The sequence below is a fragment of the Anarrhichthys ocellatus genome, unplaced genomic scaffold, assembly GCF_004355925.1.
Source record: "Anarrhichthys ocellatus isolate YVR2014 unplaced genomic scaffold, GSC_Weel_1.0 scaffold29, whole genome shotgun sequence".
In the NCBI taxonomy this organism is placed as follows: domain Eukaryota; kingdom Metazoa; phylum Chordata; class Actinopteri; order Perciformes; family Anarhichadidae; genus Anarrhichthys; species Anarrhichthys ocellatus.
Window position 1 is genome coordinate 409,604 of NW_022280059.1, and position 22,609 is coordinate 432,212.

Consider the following 22,609-nt stretch of genomic DNA (forward strand, 5'->3'; position numbering starts at 1 on the left):
AAGACAGATATACATGCTTACACATACAAATATTGAGACATGTATGTGCATAGATGTTGAAATATATAAAGCAAAATTAAAATAGGATTCAAACCCAGATTTAAAACAAGTTAAAGACAATTAAAACATAGAGAATAAAACTGGGTCCAAAGGTGTATCTTGAAAGCATCAACAGACTCAGCCTGTCTAAAGAGGCCGCCGGCAGGAGTTTTCGAAGAGTTTTTTCAGCATCTATGTTTAAAAACCCTCCTTTTGGGTTTCTTACAAAGCGATAAACCTTCAACATGACATCAAAGTACAAATTAAAGTGCATTTACTTCTGAAACTGAGTTAGTGTTTCTGTTGCTGTGGAAACCTATAAGACTGTAATGAAATCCACAGCCTGCCCAGTCAAGTTTCAGAACAAATTACTTTAAAACTGAGAGGAAAGGAGGGTTGACTATGTCTGAGCAACCTTTGGACAAAACAAAGTGCGTGTGATTCACCATCCCAGAGTGCATTGCTGTGAGACTATGGATGTATCCTGATAATCTTTTTAAATCAATTTTTAGATTTAAGCAATGGCAACAAGTTCATATTTTTCTTTAAGCCCCTTTTGTGTGTAACCACAGCAACAGCAGTGGTAGTCACCTTTCTTGTAGTCACCTTTCTTAAAGGCTAATTAATGGTTCTGTGTCCAAATGTCAATGTAGCTATGAATTAGGTTCAGCAAGAAGTTGCATGCTGCTAATCATTACACACGGAAACATCGGTTTCATTAGTTCTTGGAACTGTGTGCTAAGTACACTGAAAGCAACTTAAAACTGGAATCAAATTCCTTGTGTGTGTGCGTGTCCACAACTCTCTGGAGTTGGAGACATCGTCTCAAGCATAGGAGTGAGCTTTATTATACTATTGCTGTCGTTCTACGCTGCATGCTTGAAGGAGGAAAGTGTGACAAGAGGAGTGCAGACGTACGTGGGAATGCCAGAGAGGAACTAGTGCCTAAAAGTTACAACAACACATCATCCATCTGGCATTTTGGATTCAAGAAGAGACATGAGTCAAGAACTGAGTGCACTTTAAAGGCTAGGGTTGGTAATCTTTAGAAACTGGCAGGAGTACGCTAGATTCTAAATATTATCCAACCATAAAAAACTAGCCCAGTGTTTACAACTCTTCCAATAAAAGTAGCTAGCAGCAGTAACTCCAAAAGTTGTTAAATCTAGCAAGTAAGTCACAAAGTAGGCAACCCTGAAAGCCCGTCCCTTCAGGCCTCCCTCCAAAGCCACTCCCCCAAAAATTATCAAAATGAACGTTAACAACAAACATGGCTGTTGTTAGCACTCACAGCTGTTAAGGTAGCTTGTGGAAGACTCCGGTGACAAATAATGAGCGTGCAGACAGGTAGGAAAGGTGGACAGGCAGGTAGGCAACCTCCGGTTCTGTCGAGTGAAGCCGATACTGAATTAAAACCTTCATTCTCTCTGCTGACCAGCAGGGGGCGACTCCTCTGGTTGCAAAAAGAAGTCTGATTGTCTATGAGAAAATGACTCTTGATTTATTCCCTCAGTAAACATTGTAAACATGAGTTTAGGGTCTCAATCTCTAGTTTCAAGTCTTCATAAATACAGCATGATGTTCATTTAGTAAATTATGGTCATTTTACAGTAAAATAGAAAATAAAGCAGAGTATGCTTTAGGGCGGGCTTACTGTGATTGGCACGTTGCTGGCGCTACCAGAGACGCATACGGTGTCTCTACGTCACTCTTCTGCATTCCAAATATGGTAACTTCTGTTCATTGGTTGCAAAAAAGCCAAGATGGTCGACGGTGGAATCGCCAAATGAAGCCTCGAGGGCTTCATAACAGCAGTCCACAAACCAATGGGTGACGTCACAATGACTATGTCCACTTCTTATATACAGTCTATGGATTTACCATACTGACAGTGATTATTCACCTTATATGTCTCATATCTCCTTAGTTATTAATACGGTGGTTTCACTCATGCCTCTTCCTTATCAGTTATTTTATTCGGACCGAATAAAATGATTCAACAGGCTTATTACAGTCCACAAAGATTTCTTTATTTTTCATGTCAGAGCATGTGATTAATTGATAGCTGTCTGTCGGGATGTGATGAGAATTATTGACAGATCTTCAAAATTTTTTGAAGATCACCTACCCTGCCTTTAATATATGTTAATGTCTAACAAGTTATATTGTTATTGCGTTATTCAACCGCATTGACGCTCGTTTCCCTCATATAGTGCAGCACTTAGAAGTGTACCGCTGCACGTGTTTCTGTCGCCTTGTGTTGATCCTCAGCAGTGCAGCAGGTGAACTCTGTTACATTCAGTCCCTCGTTGCACAGTCCAGCCTGTGATATCGTGTGCCAGAGTACACCAGCTAGCCTCGAGGGCCAACACATAGCTGCACCCACAGCTTCGGCACAGTGTGCGTGCGTGTGTGTGTGTGTGTGGGTGAATGGATGGGTGGATGCACAGAAGACGCATTTCCTTCAGCACATAAAGCGACTCCCTCTGGCGCTGCATAACACACCCGCTATGACGGTAATAGCTTTAAAATTCACCTTTCTACCCGGTAACCACCAAAAGGAATTAATAGGAACAGAGCCATCAGCATCAGCAATTGTTGTTTAATGCACTGCTTCAACGGCTGTTTGATGAGCGGCAGATTACAGTCAGAGGCTAATGAAGGCACTTACTGTAACGCGGATGATGGGAGAGCAGAGATCAGATAAACAGGGTGAGCGGGAGAGTCAACGACAGAGATGCGAGAGGGAGGAGGAATGAAATAGAAGAAGCAGAAGAGTGTGTGTGATTATATGTGTGTAAAGGGTGTAATGTAATATTGCACAGGCAGAAAGCTAATCTAAGCGAACGATCACTGCTCCATTACTTTGTATTCCATCATACAAGCGAAGAAAGTGGATCAGTTGGGTCTCACTGAAACCTTGAGCTTAACATTGTTCGCTTCCCTCTGGTGGAATCAGAAAGCTTTGGTTTTATTTGTCAAGGTTATGAGAGTCTGAGATTTGTTTCTTTGACCCACTACAATGGAGGTGAATTCCCTCAACAATCTTTGCTGCGATTCGTTTTTTGGCGGAGCTTTATTTTTCAGGTGATGTCTGAATAATGTGTTAATGATTTCTTGGAATCCCCAGTTGTGGGGAAAATAGACCCGATGTTTATGTTTGGCACACAATTAATAACTCAGTTTCAAGTGAAACAGTCAGTTTCACTTCCATTATGTGTAAGTGTTAATATTAAAGTAAATTTGATGTGAGAGAACTTCTAAAACTTTCTATGAAATGTGTCTGTTTGAGTCCATAGAGGAAGATCTTAAGTATAAAGCACGACCTTTCATTATTAAAGTCTACTTTATTACTCTGTGTATTTTTTTAACTGAATGTGACCACGGGCTGCAGCAAGGCCCAGATTTGGTTTACAATTTTGGTATTTTAGTACGCTGACCCTTTAATACTGGCTCAAACCAACTAAAAGCCCACAGACCCTCCATTGGTACAGGTGGCGGTGAATGACGGACTGAGACAGGATTCCCCCAAGATTACGAAGTTTATTACATTAAATACTTTAAACAGGGTATTAAAAATACAGGAAATCCATTCCATCTAATATATCTAAGACAGTAAAAGGTATATGTCCAATATACTTCATTCCACAAATTACAGTAAAAGAAGAGAGTACTACAGGATGAATGGTCGTAGCCGCAGACAGAGGAGAAAGTAATACTGGGACAGAGTACTCACCACGCTCCGGACAGACAGACAGAAAACACACAATGCTAGTGCCGCATGACAGCTACAAAAATCTACTATTTAATTTCTTGGGGGAAAGTAATGAGCGCCACGAGGGCAACTAAATTAACTAGCACTAACTAAGATTAAACAGGAACAAACAGAACACAAACAGAACAAAACAGCATCTCTCCTGCCCGATCACCGCGCAACCCCCATCCGGAAAGCGAGGGTCGCTATCGAGCCGGACCCAAGCACCGCACGGCACGGTGTCACACCAGGGATCAGAGAGAGAGCGATACAGTTCATCAGTACAGCTTATATAGTGACAAATAAATTGAGAACCAGGAAGTAGGAGGGGCAAGGAGAGACATTTCAGTACCGGCTACATAAGCAACCAATCTACTTCCTGTTTACATCGGCACCCACCCGCATGCCCAGTGTACGTGAAGCGGCGACTTAAAACCAAGTGCTCTTACTTGGCAGGCGAATTAACGTCGTTCGCTCACTCACTTTTTAGTGTACTGGCATGAACGGGGGAATATCGCTGTCTTTCACAATGTGGTTTATCATTTAGTCATTCATTCATCATGATGACTATTACAAAAACAATTTATTGTTCAGCCCTTGTGTGTGTGTGTGTGTGTGTCCTCTCTCTTTCTCTCGCTCCCTCTTTCTCTATCTTTCTCTTTCTCCCTCTTCCTCTCTCTCCCTCTTTCTTTATCTTTCTCTTTCTCCCTCTTCCTCTCTCTCCCTCTTTCTCTCTCTTTCTCTCTCTCCCTCTTTCTCTCTCTTTCTCTCGCTCCCTCTTTCTCTATCTTTCTCTTTCTCCCTCTTCCTCTCTCTCCCTTTCTTTATCTTTCTCTTTCTCCCTCTTCCTCTCTCTCCCTCTTTCTCTCTCTTCCTCTCTCTCCCTCTTTCTCTCTCTTTCTCTCTCCCTCTTTCTCTCTCTTTCTCTTTCTCCCTCTTTGTCTCTCTCCCTCTTTCTCTATCTTTCTCTTTCTCCCTCTTTCTCTCTCTCCCTCTTTCTCTATCTTTCTCCCTCTTCCTCTCTCTCCCTCTTTCTTTATCTTTCTCCCTCTTTCTCTCTCTCCCTCTTTCTCTCTCTTTCTCTCTCTCCCTCTCTCTCTCTCTCCTTCTCTCTCTCCCTCTGTCTCTCTCTCTCTCTCTCTCTCTCTCTCTCTCTCTCCCACCTCAGCACACACCTCTGGTGATTGATTGTCCCACCCAACCTCTTCCCTGGTCTCCAAGGCAACACCGTGCGCCTGTACCCTGAAAGGCAACTATAAAACATGTTTAGGACTTCCTGCAACCCCCCTTTTCCTATCCTCTCCTCCAGGCTTCCTCTCATTTGTGACTTATTAGCCCTCCCTTTGCGCCTCCACCCGTCACCCCTCCTTTTACTCCTTTTTTCACTTGAATCACTTCTTCTTGTTATTCCTGTCTTTCCTCCTTCTTTGTGTCTTCTGTCCCTCCTATAGCACTCCTTTTATCCTACCGTCATTTCCCTCAATCCAACTGCCCTCTCCTTTACTTATTTAATCCCTCCTATTCCCCCATGACTCATTTAATTCCTTCTATTGCTCCTCTTTAATCAAGCCTTCATCCCATCATCAGTCCTCCCTTTTTCATCTCCTCTCTCCCGTCTTACCCACTAGAAAGGTATCGCCACACCCTGCCGTTAAAAATGGCACATTGATTACATATGTACACTGTAAACAATACTTAAAAAATAACTGTCGAAAGTAAATCTCATGAAAGGCTTTTATCGTAGAAATGTCTGACTTCATTACAGCAGCATCACACTCAAGCCAGCTGTCCATCAGCAGTAACTGTCACTGTTATCGTTTAGTAATTTAACCAGGCGGCAAGCCGATGCGGAAGTGTCTTAAAACGTGCATTCTCTCTAATGTCCATCAGGGGGCGACTCCTCTGGTCGTATAGAAGTCTATGAGAAAATGACTCTACTTCTCACTTGATTTAATACCTCAGTAAACATTGTAAACATGAGTTTATGGTCTCAATCTCTAGTTTCAAGTCTTCTTCAATACAACATGATGTTCATTTAGTAAATTATGGTCTATTTAGAGTCAAACAGACCATAAAGCAAAGTATGCTTTAGGGCAGGGCTACTGTCTCTACGTCACTCCTCCGCATTCCAAATATGGTCACTTCCGTTTATCGGTTGCAAAAAACAACATGGCGACCGCCGTAATCCATGGATTACCACACTGATAGTGATTATTCACATTATATGTCTCAAATCTCCTTGTTATTAATATGGGCATTTCCTCTTCTCTTTCTTCTCCCATCTGTTCCTTGTCCTTCTCTCTTCTTCCGGTTCTCCTTATTAAACTCTACCTTCATCTGTCACTCCTACCGCATTATATTTCTTTCGTCACCGCTGTTTGGAAAATAAAAACAAATACCATAAAACAGAGGACATGAGAAATACAGTTTATTATTCTTATGCATAAAGTCGTGAAAATGTCCTTTTGATTATCTGACTCTTGTTTGATGATGTTATTCGTCACTTGTCTCCGCCGACGCATCTGTTGAATTGATAACTTCTCTCAAATTGTATTTTCGTGGAAAGGGAATAAATGCAGCATTCGAGCTGAGTTAATCAAAATCAACTAAACTTAATCCAATTCTGCTGGTGAATGTGAGAATCACAGCGGAGTCCATTAGTCTCCCCACTCATCTTCCTCTCTGTTTCCTTTTCAATTTGGACGCTGTGCCAGCTCCACGGAGACGCTTTGTTGCAATTTCAGAGATGACTAGATGAAATTAATGAAACACCTACATGTTGCCAAACACATTTTTAAAACACCTTATCATCACCGGCACCTCCGCACTCTCCGCTCTATGGGGAATGTCACATAATTCAAAACTAATATCTGAGGTTCTCTGTGTTTGTAAAAGGTCGAAAGAAATGGAAGGAATGTTCTTTGTTCTTTTTTTCATTTTGTCTTCTTTCGAAATTCTCTCTGCATTTTCATGATTCTGTAGCAGCTGGAGTTGAAGTTGACCTGCACAAACAAATAACAAATGTCAGGAACTCCCTTTCACCATCTTTCGCCAACCTTTAATCAAGCACAGATATACAGCGGAACCATTTTAAGGATTTTCAAAATTACTACAAAGGACACAAAGACACAAAACAACAACGAACAGAAGCAAAATGGCCACAAAGAGTCACGTAACAGCTATGAAAAGACACAAAAGGACAACATGAACATGCGAAATTACAAAAAAGTACTACAACGATGACTATGGGGGCGACCGTGGCTACCGTGGCTCACTGGCTTAAGAGGGTTGTCTGGTAACCGCAGGGTCAACAGTTCAATCCTCGACTGGGACGTGCCACGTGTCGTAGTGTCCCTGAGCAAGACTCTGAACCCCCGGCTCCCCGGGCGCCTGTCGTTGGCAGGGATGGGTCAAATGCAGGGGTCCAATTTCGTGTATGTGTGTATATGACAATAAAAAGGGTTTCTAAATGATACCACCTCCTACTTCTTTTTTTTAAATGAAACTATATGGGATATTTCTAAGACTGTTTTTAAAGATTTATGTCGTTAGGAGGATTAAATGTGCAGCTGCCGCAGCTACGAACATTATCTTAACTCTTAATTATATTGTTGGTTCATTTCATCCTTTCATTTGAATTCATTCTCATTAGGGGTGTAAGAAAATATCAAAAATATTGGGAGTGCACGATCACGGCCACGATCATTTTTGATCAATATTAAGATCACGATTATTCATCAGGATTATTCATTGATTTTAGGGACAAAACATTTCATTACCCTTTCACATTTAAATGACAGAGCACTGCTTCCATGGCGTGCTACATTCCTGCTAATTAACAAACCTTTGCATCCAAATAAGACTCAAAATAAGATTCTTCTTCACCTGAATTCAGTGCATTTTTATTTTGCAGTATCCAGAAGCTCCCCAAAAGTAAAGCCAAAACATCTGGATCGCCCACTGCTGGCTGGCTGTTAGTTTAGGAAGCGCCTGATTTGACATGCAGCACAGTTTTACTATGAGCGGAGCATTTTAAATGTCAATATCACAGTCGATTGTGTCCATTTAACTGAGGGAAGCCAAAACGGTGATCGTAATTCATACTCGATTAATTGTGCAGCCCTGGAAAATAGAATTTGTTTGTCATACTGTATCAATTTTAAAAAACGATTTTTAGATCATTTACATGTAAAGATGAAACAATACTTAAGATATAAAAGCTACGCCTCCTCTCAAAGTAGTGCTATGATGTCGGATGTTTCGGGGACTGTGACAGATGTTCTGATTGCAGATCCCCCCTCAGCTGATAATTGGAGTGCAACATGAGCTGTTCCAACAGCTCAACAGAAGCCCGGAGCTTCTCATCAGATCTTTTTTTTTGGGAACAAACAGACCTTTCTGGGCTGACGATGACTCTCGGTTCGTTCCCATCGTGTTTGTTGGCAGACCCTGTCTGCAGCCCCGTGGCGTCCTGTTGGCTCACAGGAGAATAAACATGTTGTCTAGGTTACACAAATCCAAACGGAAACCTGTCGTGTTTGTCGTGTCAGCATATTTGGCGTCTCCGCTTTTGTTGTTGGGCTTATCACATTTGAAGAGGCTGACCTTGGGTTTGTTTGTTGTGTGAACAGGAATTGTTATAACATGGCAACAGGAAGCTTCTGTTTTTTCTTCTTCTGGGGAGTAGAAGGAAAAGAAAGAAAAAGGCAACGGATGAAATCGTTTGATGTGACGATAAACTGAGATTAGCTGAGGTGTGTTTTTAAGACAGAAGGTGAGAACAGGTGCTTTCGTCCTCACGAACGGACCGAAGCATGACAGGAAGAGAGCGGTAGAAAGATTATCGTACCGTAGGAAAACAGGGTTCCGTCCATCTGTCCATCCTTTGGTTTCACGCTGAGGTTTAAATCTCACCAGTTGGCATTCTTGCATACTCTAACACACACATACACACACACACACACTCATTATCTGAATTCTCAAAGAATGGATTGTGGCCGCTGATGGCACCATGAACTATGCATCACTTGCAACCGCTATCTAGCCCGTGTTGAGGTGCGATCCACAAAAGACATTGCGATAATTAGAGTGCAAACAAGCACATGAAGTTTGTGCAATGTGCCATTCTTTTGCTCTCTGATTGCCATTATCCATGTGGCAGAGTATAAATGTATTTGGGCCAAGATTAGAGTAGATAGAACAATGGCAGAGAGAAAAAGAAAATTTAGATTTTGGTCCTGACAGATGAGGCGCAAAGGCAAAACTTCAGGCGTGGAATGTTTGTCTTAAAGCTTACATTCTCTCTACTGACCAGCAGGGGGCGACTCCTCTGGTTGCAAGTCTATGAGAAAATGACTCTACTTCTCTCTTGATTTATTACCTCAGTAAACATTGTAAACATGAGTTTATGGTCTCAATCTCTAGTTTCAAGTCTTCTTCAATACAGCATGATGTTCATTTAGTAAATGATGGTCCACTTAGAGTCAAATAGACCTTAAGCAGAGGGTGGGGCTACTGTGAGTGACAGGTCGCTGCTGCTACCGGAGACGTATACGGCGTCTCTACGTCACTCCTCCATATTCCAAATATGGTCACTTCTGTTCATTGGTTGCAAAAACAACATGGCGACGGCCGTGATTCAAGATGGCGACGCCGAAACCACTGAACTCGAGGCTTCATAACGATAGTCCACAAACCAATGAGTGACGTCTCGATGACTACGTCTACTCCTTATATACAGTCTATGTGCATGTCAGGGCCGTAGGTTTGTTAGCAGCTGCTGCAACAAACAATTTAGCATTTAGAAACCCCCAGACATTCGATAGACTTCTGAATGTCTAAATGTCCTTTAGTTACCACCAACTCTCTGTAGACGCTTATCATTTAAATATAACTGGGTTTTGATATTAGTGCAAATCTTTGTGAAATTAGACATATAGATTTTTGCAGTGAGGGTTATTTATAGAAACAGGGGCCAATTTTTGCGCCAAATGTCTGCATATACTTAAATATGTTCAAATAGCACAGGAGTACTGCGATGCTAGTTTCCTTGGCAGGGCAGTAAGAGGTGCATTTCACCCTCTGCGGGTGTTTGAGAATTGCAAAGTTTCTTTTCATCTTATTTGTGCAGGTTAAGCAGCAACAAAAGCCGCGCTCAATTCTTTTGTGTCTCTCTTTCCCGTCTCTTTTGTCTCTCTGTGCATGTCGTTTGTCGATCTTCCTCCCTTGTTTTCACCTTTCGCTCCAGGTTCCTCTTTCTCACTCTTTTCTTTCTCTTCATCTCCCTCCCTGTGGTATTTATTCCTTCCATCTAACTCTCCCACCTACCAATACCTTTATTTCTAATCTCTCTCTGATTATCTTTCTCTGTCGTTTCTTTGTCTCCTCTTTGACGACCTTCACTTTTCCACATCCATCGACCTCCATCCATCTCTTCCCTCTTCCACATCTTTCTCCTTTTTTTCGTGCTCTTCATCTCCTTCTCATAACCTCCTGTTCTATCTTTCTAGCCCCGCCTTTCTTTCCCATAACATTATTTTGTCTTCTCTGCCACTTTTGTAGTTTCCTGTGTGACTCACTGTAGAAGCACAGTAGGGATTTCTGACATATGGAGAAGGCTGAAGCAACATTTGTACAACTTTATTGCCTCAAAAACGTTATTGTATTTTGCTCGTGCCCTTCATAGGGGTAGTGGTGACTCACCACCATGACGAGAGTGTGTCGGGGTCTGCCCTTCATCTTCTCAGAAGTTTGTGTTGAAGTTGAATGTCTAAATGCACCCACTTGAGTTGTTACTTAGTGTTCAAGGACCCTCTGCCCACGTGTGAGCCGTGGAAAATGTCATCTGAATGGATGTTTGTGTCGATAGATGAGTCAGGGCTCTTGGTAAACATGGGCACCATCTTAAAATGGAATTGACATTGAAAAGAAACTAAAAAGGGAAAAAAAGAAAGAAAGAGTTAGTGGATTTGCAAACAAGTGGATATACTGACGCAGTTCAATTTATTGTGCAATATCTTTTATGCATTTCCCTCAAAGATTTTAAAATGAAATGCATCAATCTGGTGCACATCGATCGATGAAGAATTTTATACTGTTGTTCTGGCAGTGGTGGAATTTTAACTAGGTACATTTAGGCAACTTAAGTACGATTTTGAGGGACTTGTACTTTACTTTAGCATTTCCATTTCATTTAACTTTATACTTCTAATCCACTACATCTCAGTGGGAAATGCGCAAAAGAGAGCCAGCGAGCCCAGCCATTGAGTGTAAAAATATTTTCGGTTCATTATAAAACTGTGGGACAAAATAGACTTGGCGTAGACTGCGTGCCGCCACAGTCCAGGTAATAAATTGTAAACACCGGCTCATGTCCAGTGCTGTTACGTTTGTGCTAAAAAGGTTTGAGTTTCTGTTGCTGGCTCCGTAGGTTCTTTGAGTTTGACCTAATTATTTTTAAGTTCATATTTACCACAGTCGATATGTCAATTGCCCAGACTAAGAGCGGTTCAAAACTACAGTTAGCCCACGAACTTTAGCCACCTCGCCCGGACCAGGGAAACCGGGGCACCCTCCCAGAGCCAGACCCAGGAGGGGAGCTCGTAGGCGAGCGTCTGGTGGCCGGGCCTTCGCCCATGGGGCCCGGTCGGGCTCAGCCCAAAGAAACACCATGGAGCAGCCACCCTGTGGACCCACCACCAGGGTCGGGTGCAATGCTGACCGGGCGGCAGGTCGGGCGGGAGGCCTGGGCATGCCGATTGCCGGCAGCATAGACTAGCTCTAGGGACGTGGAACGTCACCTCGCTAGCGGGGAAAGAGCCGGAGCTGGTGCAGGAGGTGGAGCGATACCAGCTAGATATAGTTGGACTCACCTCCACACACAGCGTTGGCTCTGGAACCAAGCTCCTGGAGAGGGGTTGGACTTTGTCCTTTTCCGGAGTTGCCCAGGGTGAGAGGCGCCGGGCGGGAGTGGGGATACTCACGAGCCCCCGGCTGAGCGCCGCTGTGTTGGAGTTCTCCCCGGAGAGCGAGAGGGTCGCCTCCATGCGCCTACGGGTTGCGGGGAACAAGGTTCTGACTGTGGTTTGTGCTTATGCACCAAACAGCAGTTCGGAGTATCCGGCCTTCTTGGAGTCGGTGGGAGGGGTCCTGGAAAGGGCACCGCCTACCGACTCCATAGTTCTCCTGCGGGACTTCAACGCTCACGTGGGCAATGACGGAGAAACCTGGCGGGGGGTGATTGGGAGGAACAGCTTGCCCGATCTGAACCCGAATAGTGTTTCGTTATTGGACTTCTGTGCTTGCCATGGTTTGGCCATAACGAACACCATGTTCGAACATAAGGTGGCTCATAAGTGTACCTGGTACCAGAACACCTTAGGCCGGAGATCAATGATCGACTTTGTAATTGTATCATTTGATTTGCGGCCGTATGTCTTGGACACTCGGGTGAAGAGAGGAGCAGAGCTGTCAACTGATCACCACCTGGTGGTGAGTTGGATCAGATGGCAGGGGAACTGGTTGGAAAGACCCGGCAAGCCCAAACGTGTAGTGAGGGTGAACTGGGAACGTCTGGCGGAAGACCCTGTCCGGGAGGTCTTTAACTCCCACCTCCGGAAGAACTTCTCACACATCCCGAGGGAGGTTGGGGACATGGAATCCGAATGGACCATGTTCAAAGCCTCTATTGTGGACGCGGCCGCTAGGAGCTGTGGCCGGAAGGTCATCGGTGCCTGTCGTGGCGGCAACCCGAGAACCCGGTGGTGGACACCGGAGGTGAGGGAAGCCGTCAAGCTGAAGAAGGAGACCTTCAAGGCCTGGTTGGCCCAGGTGTCTCCTGAGGCAGCTAACATGTTGCCGGTGAGAGGGAGGTCTGGGTCAGCCTGCTTGGCCTGCTGCCACCGCGACCCGACCCCGGATAAGCGGAGGAAAATGGATGGATGGATGGATGGATTTTTAAGTTCATATTTACCACAGTCGATATGGCAATTGTACAGATGTTACATATCGACAGCATGTGTGTCTGTGAGTGTGTTTGACTCAGACTGGTTTTAAGACTTCATCTCCTTTTTCCTCTTGTGTCAGCATGATCGTGAAAAGTAAGTAAACACGGCTTCAGGATAACGTTCTCAGTCTCAGGTGGACATGTCTGGGCCTCAACTCTCTCCATCTAGAACCGGTCTGCTTTGTGTCCACTCCTCTAGAATGTGCCCGAGGATTTTAAAGGTGTCTCCAGTGTGACGGCCCTGTGGGATTGTGGGCTTCTTTTCCCCTGGCACACCTTGTGCTATGTTGGATATTTCATTTGTTGTATACTTTATTTTAACATTACCTCAGTTGACTTGGCAGTATGTTCCCTGCCAGCATCATTTATTAGAATTCACATTTTGGTTACATTTGGTAAACTGGTTTTAATCTTTGTTTAATACAAGTCTTTATTTAGTTCATCTCTTGCATGTGTTTCCATAAGTTGTTATGGTCCTAGAGCCGGACCATAACATCAGTCACAAAACCTCATTTCTCTTTTTGTTCTCTCCCCCCCCCCCCCCCCCCCTCTAGGTGAGCTAGTCGCACCGCCTTCAGCTCTACGCAGCATCCCCCCCTCCCACCTCCCTCTTCCTCAGCCTAATCCCGCCGTCCTCCTGCCTCACCTTTTTCATCCCACTTCTCGTGGGAAGCACACACAGCCAGCCATGTCTCTCTTGGCCTCCCCCGCCCCCTGCCTCCTCCTCTTCCTCCTCCTCCTCCTCCCGCTGCCTCCCTGCCAGCCGGAGTCCAAGCGCGGTGACCCCAGCAGCGACCCCAGCACCGGCCCCGGGTACCGAGCGGTCACGCCCTCCATGTTCCCCTCCTCATTCCCACCGTCCGCGTCCTACGCCAACAGCACCCCTGAGAAGTGCAAGGAAGTGTCGGAGTGCAAGCCCGGCATCATACTGCCCGTCTGGCAGCCCAACCGGCCCGGGCTCGGCGACCAGGTGGCCAGAGCGGTGGTCTACTTCGCATCGCTCATGTACATGTTCCTGGGAGTGTCCATCATCGCTGACCGCTTCATGGCGTCCATAGAGGTCATCACGTCCCAGGTGAGAACGAGTGAATGGAGGGAATATATGCGTGGGACATGATGCAAACGAAATGTTATAAATTCATTTGATGATGGTAAATACAATTTTAAAAAAGCTTACATGCCTCCAGATAGGGCTGCAATTTACTTCTTTTTTTACATTATCCATTAATGACTTGATTTTTTATTTTACAAATGGTTTAGTCCATAAAATATCTTGCAATTTATGAAACTTGCACAAAGTCCAAAGTCTCAGGAAGCTTTGGACTTTGAGCAAAATAGTTTCAGGAAGCACCTGTCATCAACACAGTATGAAAGCACCTGTACACCTGTAAAATCTCTACATTATTTGGGACAAACAGGATCGTTGCCAAGAGGAAAAATAATCATCCTGTAATTCTTACATCCTATTTTGTATCTAAATATTCTTCAACTGTCTTCATCGTTCTGAAACCATGACACAAAACATGTTGAGGATGAATACATTGGAAACATTGGCTCAAGTGTCCAGTGCTGTTATGTTTCTGATAAAAAAGGTTTGAGTTTCTCCGTAGGTTCTTTGGGTTTGACCAGATTTTTTTTAAGTTCATAATTTGCTTCAGTCGATATCTCAGTTGTACAGACGTTACTCTCTTTAAGTTAGAAAAACAGCATTACTAATCTTTAAACCTTTGACACAAATGACACAAACATATGTTTATGTCTTTCATGTCTATGGGCTTTTTAGATGCTGCCTGCTGATACCATTCTTTCACAAACACAAAATATCCCCCCGTTCATATAGCGCTGGCTTACATCCACAGAGATAATGGTGCATTCACCATTAGCTCTCAAACTTCTCTGTAATCGGTGGCAGTTGGACAGGAACCATGCTGCCCGACTAAAAATAGTCTTATTGTTATATGAACCCATTTATCAGGCGGCGCATGCATATTTAATCACTCTTAAGTGCTTGTTGTGCTCAAGGTTAGTGTGTTTGCATCGTCATGTCCTTGTCTGATCAGTTCCCTTAATGGAGATTCATTTAGATTTCCCTCTCCTTCCATGTATCCTCTGTAATAGTTTACACCCTCTGCTGTTTCCAGAGGCAGAGAGAATCATAAAGTGTATCTGTTTAACTGAACACAGCAGGAAGGTGCTGAGGTGTAGTCTAATCTCAGTATATAGTAGGGTTGGGCCCGTTTTTTTAATGCAAATATTGTATCAAACAGCCATATCTAAACCTCTCGGTGTCATTACGTTGGCCAGGACACTCTCATGCTCCTTTGTGAAGTAACAGTGCCGTTTTCATCAGATGTAATGTTTCCAATTCAAACGTACAGTTTGTTAAGAGACCGGAACAACCTGTTTTGTTTGGATCCTCAGAAGGTTCTATTTTTCAGGTGCCTGGTACCCGAAATTAGAAAAGCCAGTCAGCTGTCTGCAAAAGACAATCAATAAAAATACAACTCTTTCTTTAACCTTTATTTAAATGTGCAGCTGAACAGATTGATATTTAACATACAAATACGTTCTTCTGTATTCATATCCGAAGCACAGGCACTTTTTTTTTCCTGCAGAGTTTTCAGCCATTCAGATGACTCATTTTGACACTTGCAGTATGTTAAGACATGAAACCAGATTAAACTCCCTCTCACCTTAATTGACATTATGGCAAACAAGGACAGTCTATTATCACATGGCTCCTGCCACGCCCTCCTCTCCTCACTGGAAGTGATTCCCATAGTAAGAGCTCATTTACACTCCCGCCTGCTTAAAGGTCGACTCCATCTGCGTTCTTTTCTGGGGGGGTGTCGCGCCCACTCAGTTCATACCGAAGAGCAGTGACGTAGGTTACCAAAGTAACGAATCATAAGGTTATGAATAATGTGAATGCAAGCACTAGCTGAGTCAACGTTAGCTGTGCTAAGTTTGGAATTAACTGAACTTTTTGATGCAGGGCTGTATGATTAGTCCCGTGTTCTGCAAGGTAGAATTACTGTTTTTGGCAATGGAGTCCGGTGACCTCGGAGAGAAGGATATAATATATATTATATAATATAATATAATATAATGTTTCCTGTCAGAAAGAAAAAGAAAAGTCAGTATCAGTTTAAGCGAATGCTATATGTTTAAACAGCTGTAATTAGTAATTCCATTGCAGTTTGTGAGTATGAAACACACAGTGAGCTCGAGAATTAAGATGTATTCTGAATAAGTATTTTGACTTCAGCAACACCACGGTGTCGCGTGACATTTTACAAGTCACATGCTTTCTGTATTTGTGTATTTTGTGTGAAACGGCACAGTAAAACAGCCTCAGAAGAATCCACACATGTAGGTGGGTATTCAGATTTCCTTTAAAAAATGCTAAGCTGATGCACAAACGGTGATATACGAGTCGTAAGTCAGAGGCATAGACATAGATACAGATTTGCAGATTTTGTTTGTGAATACGTATGAGACAGTTTTAACACTATAAAGGCAACCTTTCAGTTGAAATGAAAGACATATTTTAGTTCAAGCTAGAGATGACAATCTTAAGTAACTAGAAAGTGTACACTAGATTATTTACTTTTTTAAATGATCCAACCGGGAAACCCAGCCGTGTTGCCAATCCTTCCCAATGAAAGTACTAGCAGCACTCCCTCCAGAAGTCACTCGTAGTTCAGTTGGTCTTCAGAGGGGTGTTCAGTTAGTTGCATTTTGTAACCTCACCACTAGATGTCTCTAAATCCTACACACTGCTCCATTAACCTGGGTGGTGTGTGTGTGTGCGTGTGTATGTGTGTGTGTTCAGACTGTTTCCTCCTCCTCCTCACTCTTCAGTTAGCTTGGAACAAAATGAATCTAGTGACCTGACATACACACCTGCATAGTTTGGACCCAACCTTCAACCTGAGTAAAAGGTTGCAATCAGCCAAAATAACTGGACACATCTGTGGGTGTGTGAAGGGAGTTCATCACAGTGAATTAATGTAGTTAATAAAGAAAAAACGACATTTGTGTGTTTTGGGCCAACAGGAGAAGGAGGTGACCATCACCATGCCTAACGGGGAAACATCGGTGGCGACGGTTCGAATCTGGAATGAAACGGTGTCCAATCTGACACTCATGGCTCTCGGTTCCAGCGCTCCGGAGATACTGCTATCTGTTATAGAGGTACACACCCACACACACACACACTCTCACTCTCACACTCACACACACACACACACACACCACACACACTACTGTGTATCTCTATCACAGGGAGTTATGTGGATTCATCGATGCCGCCGGCACTCTCCTCGTGCTCCTTTTTCTCGCTCCATCCGTCTTAATCATCTTTCATTTCTTTGTTCCAAAGTAAAATATTCCTTTTCAGTTGTATCTGTATAACTATAATATATTCTGCATGTTGTTGAATCAAAATGCTCTCGCGATAAACTTCAGACTACTTAATCATTTTCAAGACTGCTCAGTCGGCCAAACGAGCCATGTTGTTCAGGGGTGTTTGAAAAGTAACTCAGTGTCTTGAGTTTGTTTCTACGCTCGTCATCGGTTCTCTGTCTCTCCTCACCACGTCCCTCCCAGGTGTGCGGTCACGAGTTCCACGCCGGTGAGCTGGGCCCGGGGACCATTGTCGGCAGCGCCGCCTTCAACATGTTTGCGATCATCGGGATCTGCGTGTGGACGATCCCCGAGGGCGAGACCCGCAAGATCAAGCACCTGCGGGTGTTCTTCATCACCGCCTTCTGGAGCATCTTCGCCTACATCTGGCTCTTCCTCATCCTGTACGTCATTTCGCCGGGCGTCGTGGAGGTGAGACAGACTCAGAAAGAGTGGCACTGTTCGTCAGCGCAGACACAAAGGCAACGGCCATTTTTTTATGTACATTGTTTGAGGGGGGGGGTAATTTGGTCCCAAATGAACCCTCTGAGATACAGGTGGCTGAAGTGATGCAACACATACAGATCAGGTGGCAGCTACCAGGAGGCAGAATGGCTCTTGTTTTGGCATGAATCACTTTTTGTTGTGTTGGAAACAGAAAATGCTCTCAGACGCCTATTTTAAATTTAAATTGTCCTTATGAATTGTCTCTGATAAGGATTGAGGTTGACGGTGAAGGTGGAAATGTAGGACATTAATATTTTTGGAGACATGACTCAATCAACATGTCTCCCTCCTTGGATGTTCATGAATAAGCATCTGAATGCAACCTATTTCATTCATTAAAGGCTTTGTCTTGGTCCAGGTTTTGAGACATCCAACTCTGAGGTTGAGTTGACCTTTTGAAGAAGAAAAAAAAGGAAACAGACTGTAGAACTGGAAATAGATTTAGCGTTGCCTTAGTGTGATGCATTGATGTAGATTAAACTAGCTAACAGGATATTAAGGCGTTAAAAACATCTACAGCAGTAAAATGCAACATACACATTCATGCAGCAGTAATATTAGTCCAGAAACAATATATATAATAGTAAAACACTGAGGGAACTCTACATTGCACTCTACTTTTACTTTATGTACTTTGATTTTGCTGATAATACTTACATACTTGTAATGGAGTATTTTCACAGTGTGGTATTAATACTTGTACTGAGGTAAAGTATCCGAATACCACTGCTGAAAAGTAAATTCACCTCCAAAAGCAGGTTTGTTGTCCTCATGACACTCCTTCCTCTCTCTCAGTTTGTGCCACATTGCACCAGAATCATACCACTTAACAATCGCACCTGAGCCCAGTTTCCGGAGTTGTGTGCCCAAAGGGAGGAAGCGATGTCTTAACGGTCTGTGTGTTTCAGGTATGGGAGGCTCTGGTCACCCTGCTGTACTTCCCAGTGTGTGTCATCCTGGCATGGATCGCCGACCGCCGCCTGCTCTTCTACAAGTACATGGGCAAGCGCTACCGTGCCGACAAGCGCCACGGCATCGTCGTGGAGACCGAGGGAGACCTGACGCCCAACAAGGGCGGCATGGAGATGATCATAGATGGCAAGTTCTCGCCACGGGGAGGCGCCGTGGTGCCCGCCGAGAACTGCGGGGGCGGGACCCAGGACGGCACGGCGGGGGCCGTAGCCAAAAACGTCGGCGCGGGGGGCAACCTGCCCAACTCCAACAGCGCGATGGTCAACGTGGAGAGCAGCAAGGAGCTGGACGAGAGCCGCAAAGAGGTGAGACACGGAGACGTTGACAGCTTTAGGAATCTATATTTCTACTAATCTATATTTTGACATAACATACTGCAGATTGCCGCCAGACATTCTTGCAAAAATCTCCAAATATCAAAAGTTTATGATACCAAACCACAGCATGACTCTTCCTGTGGTGTTCTTCAAGGACTTGTGACATCTCCTGTTGACCTGCCATCTGCCCCTGAAGATCTTGATACTCCCGCCCCTTTTGTCAACCTATAAAGAACTCACACTGTCCCTGAAACACACCACTGGTTGGTGCCGAACAGCTTACCAAAATGTTCAAACATCGGATTGTTGACAGAGAGGGTGAAATGACAAAGAGAGCGAAGCAAGTTTTTAATTCACACATAGGCTGTAAGACGCTGTTATCCCCGCAGATTGTGCTCTGTTATGAGTCTCTCATCTCTTTTCACAGGTTTTTGCGTCGCTGAAAAATGCAGTTAACATAGAAAACAGGATTTCTACTGTTGCGATTATGACATGATCTGCCTGCAGGAGACAGTAAAAAGTGGCCGTAAAAGCTGAGATGAATGGCTCTAGTTAAGGATTTCCATTTCCCATCCAAAGGCATGCTTCGTTTTGTGTTTCGCGATACCAGTCTTTATGTAAACCATGTTCCTCTCGACTTTATAATTCAGCTCACACGGAAAACACCGTCTCAAGCAGGTGCAGAGGAAATGAAGATGAAATGGTCCACATTTAAACCTGACGAGGGATGAGTTGTCTCACCGTTGAGGAGAAGAAGGAGAGGAAATGAGGGTTTGAGAGGTAATGAGAAAGAGAGGTGTGAGGACGGACAAAGATGAAAATACCGTGATGAGGGTCAGAGAGGTCGAGGAGAAACGAGACACAGAGGGAGAAACATTCCCAGAACGAAAGTGAGGAGGACGGAATGAAAGACAAAAAGATCGGCAGCTTGTGGCCTGTGTGGACACACCGATCTTTAATTTGGCATTTTCTGAAAATGTAGTTAAGATACGCGTTACATTTAGAACACAGAACTTCTTTTTTAGCCTGCATACTGACATACAGGAATACCAGCCCGTTCTCAGTCCTCTAAAACGGCAGCGTGGTCAGTGGTCCTATGCGTCAAACTGTGGCGCTCTAGGTTAGTAGTTATGGTGGGAGTATAAGGAGGAGGCCAAGTTACGTAGTATAGAGCGATAAAGTGGCGTAGGGAGGAGAGCCTTGATTCACCGAATCCATTGATGGATCCTATTCGTTTTCTGTGGCGAGCAGGAGATCATGATGGATGCGGCTCTGCGAGTGGACCGACCATTCGGCGTATCTGAATTTGCACAATCAGGACTCGACCTCAACTTTATGCAAACAAGATCCGTCGATCGCAACATCAGCAGGCTCGTGAAACCCAGATCAAACCGTCAACGTAGCCGGCGCTTAACAAGTATAAATCACAAGTTACTGGATCGCCTATTGCTCGCCTAAAATGTGGCTGTAAAATGACAGAGTTTGTCAGCTGGACACCATGTTTAAAAAACAGTTTGAGCCAGGCACAGATCACCGTCCAGAGCAAACCGGAACCGGTTTTGGGTTCCGCCACGTCTTTCCGTTGTTTGGTCAGATTTTGTGTATCTCCGCCATTATACTCTCGAACGTGGTTTTACATGACGAAGCGATACGCTCTCTGCCATCGTCACGGTTGTTGTTGATTCATTCCTCCTGCAGCTTTCATTTCATTTTCAATCATAGAACGTGACGTTTGCATCCCGCCATGTGGTGCATTAACTGCTGCAGGGCTCAACACTAACGTTTAAAACTTGGTTGCCAGGCTGGCATCAGCTTTTGTTTGCCGCAACTGAAAATATGGTTGCCATTTTTAGCCACCAAATAATTTTTAGTAATTAAGATATTATACAGTTATTCGACAGCTTACTAATACAAATGGGACATGTATTCATGGCATGTGTATGTAGTACATGCTTTGCAGTATCATTTTTCGTCCAGTTCAATGATACTACTACTCTTGTGATGTCGATGGGTTAGTCAAACTTTTCCCCCCCGCCGTTAAACAACTATTCATCATCGTCTCTAAAACAGACACACCGCAGCAATATTTCGATATCACTAATGCAACAAATAACAGAATGTGTTTATTTTGGGATGCACATTTAGTTTCTTTTCCTGTTTTTTATATGTTAAAAAGTGTTTGCCACTGATAACAACCAAAGGCTTCTGAACTTGTATTTTCTGAATCCACTCAGCCTCTGAATGTCTTGGATGCATTTAAACTTCGGCCTAACTCATCTGGTTGGAGAGCAGTTCATTATATATTTTTAATTTAAGGAGGGACATTTTCTTCCTTTTATCCAGTTAGAGGTCTGCATCTTAACATTTTGTAAATGTTTTCAACAGCTGATAAAGTTTGACCTTTTTTTTTCAACCCACACATGAAACCAAGCCGTCGTTCAACAGAAGTTAAAACATGAAAATGATTATAGGTTATTCACTAAAAGGAAGTGCCTTTGAAAGGGGTTGTAGGAAGTTGTTGAGCTGGAAGCCGAAGCATAAATTCCTCTGGCCTTCCTCCCCGCCACAGAGACGCAAAGAAGCGTCCGTGCATGCCGTCAGTGTGTGTGTGTGTGTGTGTGTGTGTGTGTGTGTGTGGTTTAGATATTCTGATCATGAGTGCGTCCTCTCGTCTCCTCCTCCAGGTGATTCGTATCCTGAAGGAGCTGAAGCAGAAATATCCGGATAAAGAGCTGGACCAGCTGGTGGAGCTGGCAAACTACTACGCTATGCTGCACCAGCAGAAGAGCAGAGCCTTCTACCGCATACAGGTGTGACACACAAACACACGCACACACACACACACACACACACACACACACACACACACACATTATTCATAAATAGTCCCTGAGGTGAATACAAGGTTGTCCAGACCTGTAGAAGGACATTAAGTAGTTGAAGGACTTGAATTTCTGATACTCATTTTTAGACTCTGCTCATGATGGAACTACAAATGTTTTATGAAAATCAATAACATTTTAAACAACTATTGTAACACTTTTCCGTATATAATGTAATAATATAATGTAATCACGTTTGTCCAGGTCAAATTGATCACTTTAAGCGGATTATTATTATTACCAATTTATAACCAATATTTTTTATTTATTTATTTATTTCTAATGCATATTACCATCTGATTGAATTTTGTGTATTGATCACATGAATATAGGTTTATGAACTGAACAGCTGTTTACTGCTCCATTAGCTCTTTGCTGAAGCGCCGCTGTTTCAAACACTTTTTGATCTCTATAAGCGGATGATGACTGTACATGAAAAGTCCAGATGTCACAAACAGTGGTGGAATGTAACTAAATACATTTACTCAAGTACTGTACTGAAGTACAAGTTTGAGCGACTTGTACTTTACTTGAGTCTTTTACTTTATACTTCCTCTCCACTACATCTCAGGGGAAATCACTACATTTGTCTGACAGCTTTAGTTACTTAATAATGTAAATGTGTTCATAGTGACGTTGAGGTTTGGATTAAACAAACATAGTGAAGGTGTCACTTTGTGCTCAGAGTCATTGTGAAGAACATTGATCTATAATGAAAAGAATCGTT

The 22,609-nt window shown here is 43.6% G+C and overlaps 1 protein-coding gene across 2 annotated transcripts in view; it reads left to right on the plus strand.

The window, feature by feature from the left end:
• The window catches only part of slc8a2b (solute carrier family 8 member 2b), a 148,283-nt gene that overhangs the window by 107,248 nt on the left and 18,426 nt on the right, over window positions 1–22,609 (plus strand). For both annotated transcript variants that reach the window (XM_031863541.1, XM_031863540.1), the window contains 5 exons: window positions 13,352–13,872; window positions 16,857–16,994; window positions 17,409–17,636; window positions 18,620–18,988; window positions 21,685–21,810. In XM_031863541.1, the coding sequence (XP_031719401.1) occupies window positions 13,486–13,872; window positions 16,857–16,994; window positions 17,409–17,636; window positions 18,620–18,988; window positions 21,685–21,810 (1,248 nt within the window). In that variant the 5' untranslated portion in view covers window positions 13,352–13,485. The remainder of the gene's footprint in view (window positions 1–13,351; window positions 13,873–16,856; window positions 16,995–17,408; window positions 17,637–18,619; window positions 18,989–21,684; window positions 21,811–22,609) is intronic.